The 4294-nt window shown below is 41.4% G+C and overlaps 1 pseudogene and 1 gene segment (V, D, J or C); one reads left to right on the plus strand and one right to left on the minus strand.

Moving 5' to 3' along the window:
* Positions 1-1280: 1280 nt before the first annotated feature.
* Positions 1281-1770, minus strand: LOC120786019. The segment is given in 2 exon segments: positions 1281-1612; positions 1719-1770. Coding segments are annotated over 2 exon segments (384 nt in total).
* Positions 1771-2292: 522 nt separating this feature from the next.
* The window catches only part of LOC120786020, a 5667-nt pseudogene continuing 3665 nt past the window's right edge, over positions 2293-4294 (plus strand).

A 4294-nucleotide genomic window follows, 5' to 3' on the forward strand; every position in this document is an offset into this window, starting at 1 on the left:
CAGAAACAATCGGAGGAATGGGAACATTGCATTTCACTGACAACCGGACAACTCCGTCTGCTGAGGAAGATCATGTGAAATGAACTGAAAGTTCCACAATGGATACTGAACGGAGAGAGACTGGAGAGATTTTGTCAACAGCTGTTTCCAAGGTCAAGACTTAACTTTCAGTCTAAATGTATTTGTTGGGTTTTTGAGTTGCATGTCAGGGGGAATGTGTTGCTGCATATGCTTTGGCAGTTATTACACTTATAGTTATTTATACATGTAGACATAGTTATATCCAGTCAGTCGCTTATGTCTTTTGCGTTTTTCTGATTTCAGTTGATGCTGAGCTTTTCCTCAGCTACTATTAGTTCACATATTTAAGACAATGTTTTGTGAGATCTGACAGACGTTTGGGTTTTGTTTGTGTCGTCTTTGATCATGAAGGTTTCTGATGCTGATCTGTGTCGTCATATTGTCTTCTCACAGCCTATAGTTGAGATAGCTGTGATCCAGTGTGCAGCTGAGGTCAAAGGTCATCACAAGGCCTTTTGTCATTCACTGTCTCAGGTTGGCTCCTCTTGATTTATTTACTAGTCAGATAAGAACATGTGACTAAAACTGGATGTGAATGGATGGAGAGAAGCTGTGATGAAGAAAATTATTTGATTTCCACCAAGATCAGTGTTTTGATATTCAACTTGTTTTGATACAGGTTTAAACCACTTCATGAAATTTTCTGTGTACGGTGTGTGTGTGTGTTTGTGTGTGATTGTGTGTGCGTATGGTGTGTGTGTGTGTGTGTGTTTGATTGTGTGTAGTTGATATAAGTGTGATTCAGTGTGAGACTGAGGTCAAAGGTCATGTACAAGCCTCTTGTCATGCTTTGTACCAAGTTGGCTCCTCTTGATTTATTTACTGACCCAAAGAAAATGTGATTATAACTGGATATGAATGGATGGTGAGAAGAGGTGATGGATAAAGTAATTTGATTTCAAACAAGATCATATTTTTTCTTTTAACTTGTTTTATACATTTTCATTGGACATAAAAGCGACAGTGGTGTTCAATCCACCTGATTAAACTCTGTGTGTGTGTGTGTGTCTGTGTGTGTGTGTGTGTGTGTGTGTGTGTGTGTGTGTGTGTGTGCGTATGGTGTGTGTGTATGTGTGTGTGTGTGTGTGTGTGTGTGTGTCCTCAGTGAACTGTATCAGTCTCTGTAGTAGCTTCCAGCTGCAGCAGCCAGTTCAGTTTCTCTTCAGTCTGACTGAGGGAGGTTTTTGTACGATGCTTTTTCACTGTGTGAACACAGCTTTGCTGTTGGGATAGTGAAAACTCTGACAGTAGTAAACTGCTGCATCTTCAGCCTGGACTCCACTGATGGTCAGAGTGAAGTCAGAGTTTGATCCACTGCCTGTAAAACGATCTGGAATCCCTGATGCTCGAGTGGTAGCAGCGTAAATAAGTAGTTTAGGAGTTTCTCCATCTCTCTGTTGGTACCAGGCTAAATAGTGGTAGTTGCTAGCCACATAAACATCCTGACTGGTCCTACATTTGATGGCGACGGAGCCTCCCAGAGCAGAGCTCACTGCTCCAGGCTGAGTCACTGTGACCTGGCCTCTGGACTCTGAGGACACAGAGACAGAAACATGAAGCAGCGTCACGGTTTGTCGGCTTGATTTCAGAGGGACGGACGTTGATAGAGGAGAGGAGTTGGATTCTCTGGACTTTACCTGTGAAGCAGCAGCAGAGGAGAGTCCAGATGAGGACGGAGGTCAGCGTCATCTTCTTGATGAGGAGGATTTCTGTGGCTTCTGTTGTCATGAAGGACAGCTGTCAGTCATCGGGTCTTCAACTCTCAGGACTATAAACTCTCCCAGAGCACTGGAGCATGGTGCTGCTGATGCAAAGTGGCTCTCTATGGAAATGCTCTGACTGACTCCAGCAGGGACTTGGATCACTCTGATCATGCTGTTTATCAATGGATCAATCAGTTGATCGGGGTATTGATCAGGATGTGGTAATACTTGTTTTCATGAAGTTTGGTTTTATTTTTTTTGATTTTTCCAAATGTCTTTTCTGACATTTAATTGTTTTACTACAAAAGCTTTATCTTTCTTTAAAAATAACATACGTATGAAAAATGACATTTTATAAAATTGTGTTACTGTGTTTTTCTTTAAAACCATTTGAAAAAGTTTTAAAAACAGACTCAGTTTGGAGAGCTTGTTTGTTTCAGAGCCAGAGAGCCGTGTCTCTCTACAGTGAGAGGTTTTTGTACGACGGCTCAATGAGTTTGTATCACTGTGGTACACGTTTGGTGGAGGAACCAGACTGGATGTTGGAAGTAAGTCAAATGTTTAACAACTGCTTTATTTCAGGAACTATTTTTATATTTATTTCATTCATATTCAACATGCCAGGAAAAATAGTCTCCTTTCAGTGTTAATGTGTAATTTTTGAAGAAGTATTTTGCATGAAGATAAAGATCTTTGCTTTAGCAACAAGGATTTGAAAACTAACTGTAATGAATATAAAGGATTCATTCAGAGGAGAAATCATTATTTCCAAATTTATATGTGAAGTTGAATATTGAGGGTTGGTAGGTTTAGTTCAGTCTGACAGAGCCAGAGAGCCGTGTCTCTCTACAGTGAGAGGTTTCTGTACGACGGCTCAATGAGTTTGTATCACTGTGGTGGACTTTTGGTGGAGGAACCAGACTGGATGTTGGAAGTAAGTTTCTGCACAAACACTAAATACAATAATGTAAGGTAACGTTGTAAATCCATTGTTTAAATGTTTGCAGCAGATAAAATGTTCTTGTAAGGTTTTAGTGTTTATGTTGGGATTTCTCCTCCCTCATCATGGAGATGAACTCAGAGCAGCTTTACTCAACTTTTCTTTACACATTCCTGTCATGCTGAAGTTTAAGCTGAGCTGTAGAGAAGATACAACTTCAGTTCTCTTTTTAAATATATTTTCTAAGAATCATTTTTGTTTTTTAAATCTCATCGATGACTAATATTAAGTTGAATTAAGATTCACTTCATTCAGATGAAATAGAACCGAATGAGGACGAAGATGGGGATTTGAAAAGGTTAGAAAATCTGTAATCCCTTTATTGTGTTATACATTGTTTCCAGTGCAGTTTGAAATCCGTTTCTCGTTTGCTAAACGATGATTGAATTCCACATGAAGCGCATTTGACGGTTGTCGGATTATTTTATGTATTTTTAAATGTTTCCCCTGAAAACTAAAGTAATGCAAACTAAAGATTTGTGATAATTTTTGATAAAATATTTTAAATGTTTCCTTGTTTTCTTTCCAGTGCAGTTTGATGTATTTCAGTTCAAACTGTACAATGGTTCTCTCTTAGCTGATATGCATGAGAGACTTCTTCAAGGGAAGTGAAACAATGTGTGAGTGAGTGACTGGTGGAGCAGAAAAAACATCTGGCAGAAACTCCTTAAAGGAGAAAATCAACTCTCACAAAGAAAAGGTGTCCCAGTGTCTGGTGTTTGATTGACAGCTGTGTGGCCCCTGTCTAATAAGCTGATTGGCGTCTCCTAGGTGATGCCCGTCCCACCCTGACCGTGCTGCCCCCCTCCAGCGTGGAGCTGAAGCAGGGGAAGGCCACGCTCATGTGCCTGGCCAACAAGGGCTTCCCCTCAGACTGGAGTCTGGCCTGGAAGGTGGACGGCAGCAGCAGCAGCAGCAGCAGCAGCTGGGAGGAGAGCAGCAGCCCCGGGGTGCTGGAGAAGGACGGCCGCTACAGCTGGAGCAGCACCCTGAGGCTCCTGCAGACCAGTGGAAGAAGGTGGGCTCTGTGACCTGTGAGGCCACCCAGGGCTCCCAGACTCTGGTCTCCAGAGACACTGACGAGACCAGTGTTCCCTGTTCTGACCTGACTCACTTGGACCCTGCTACTGGTTTTACTCTGCAACTGCTCTCTCTCTGAAACACTCTCTCCCTCTCTCTCTCCCTCTCCCTCTCTCTCTCTTTCTCTCATTATACATCTCTACATTAATGTGCTCTTGCTTGTTGTATTGATGATGGTTTTAATAGTTCTAGACAATAAATATTTCTTCAAATACTGGTTTCGTGTGGTTTCCATTCTTATGACTGACACGTGTTACGTCCTCTTTTCTTTGCCATGTATTTCATAGCAGGAACATTGGTTAGAACAACACATGAAGCCACAATATGAAGAAATGAACCTTTTTTAATGCACTTCTTCACACTTTAACTACTGGGAAAATCTTAGATATTGGATTAGAAATGAAAAGCGGGACATCGTCAGCATCAAGTG

The sequence above is a fragment of the Xiphias gladius genome, chromosome 24, assembly GCF_016859285.1.
Source record: "Xiphias gladius isolate SHS-SW01 ecotype Sanya breed wild chromosome 24, ASM1685928v1, whole genome shotgun sequence".
NCBI lineage: Eukaryota > Metazoa > Chordata > Actinopteri > Istiophoriformes > Xiphiidae > Xiphias > Xiphias gladius.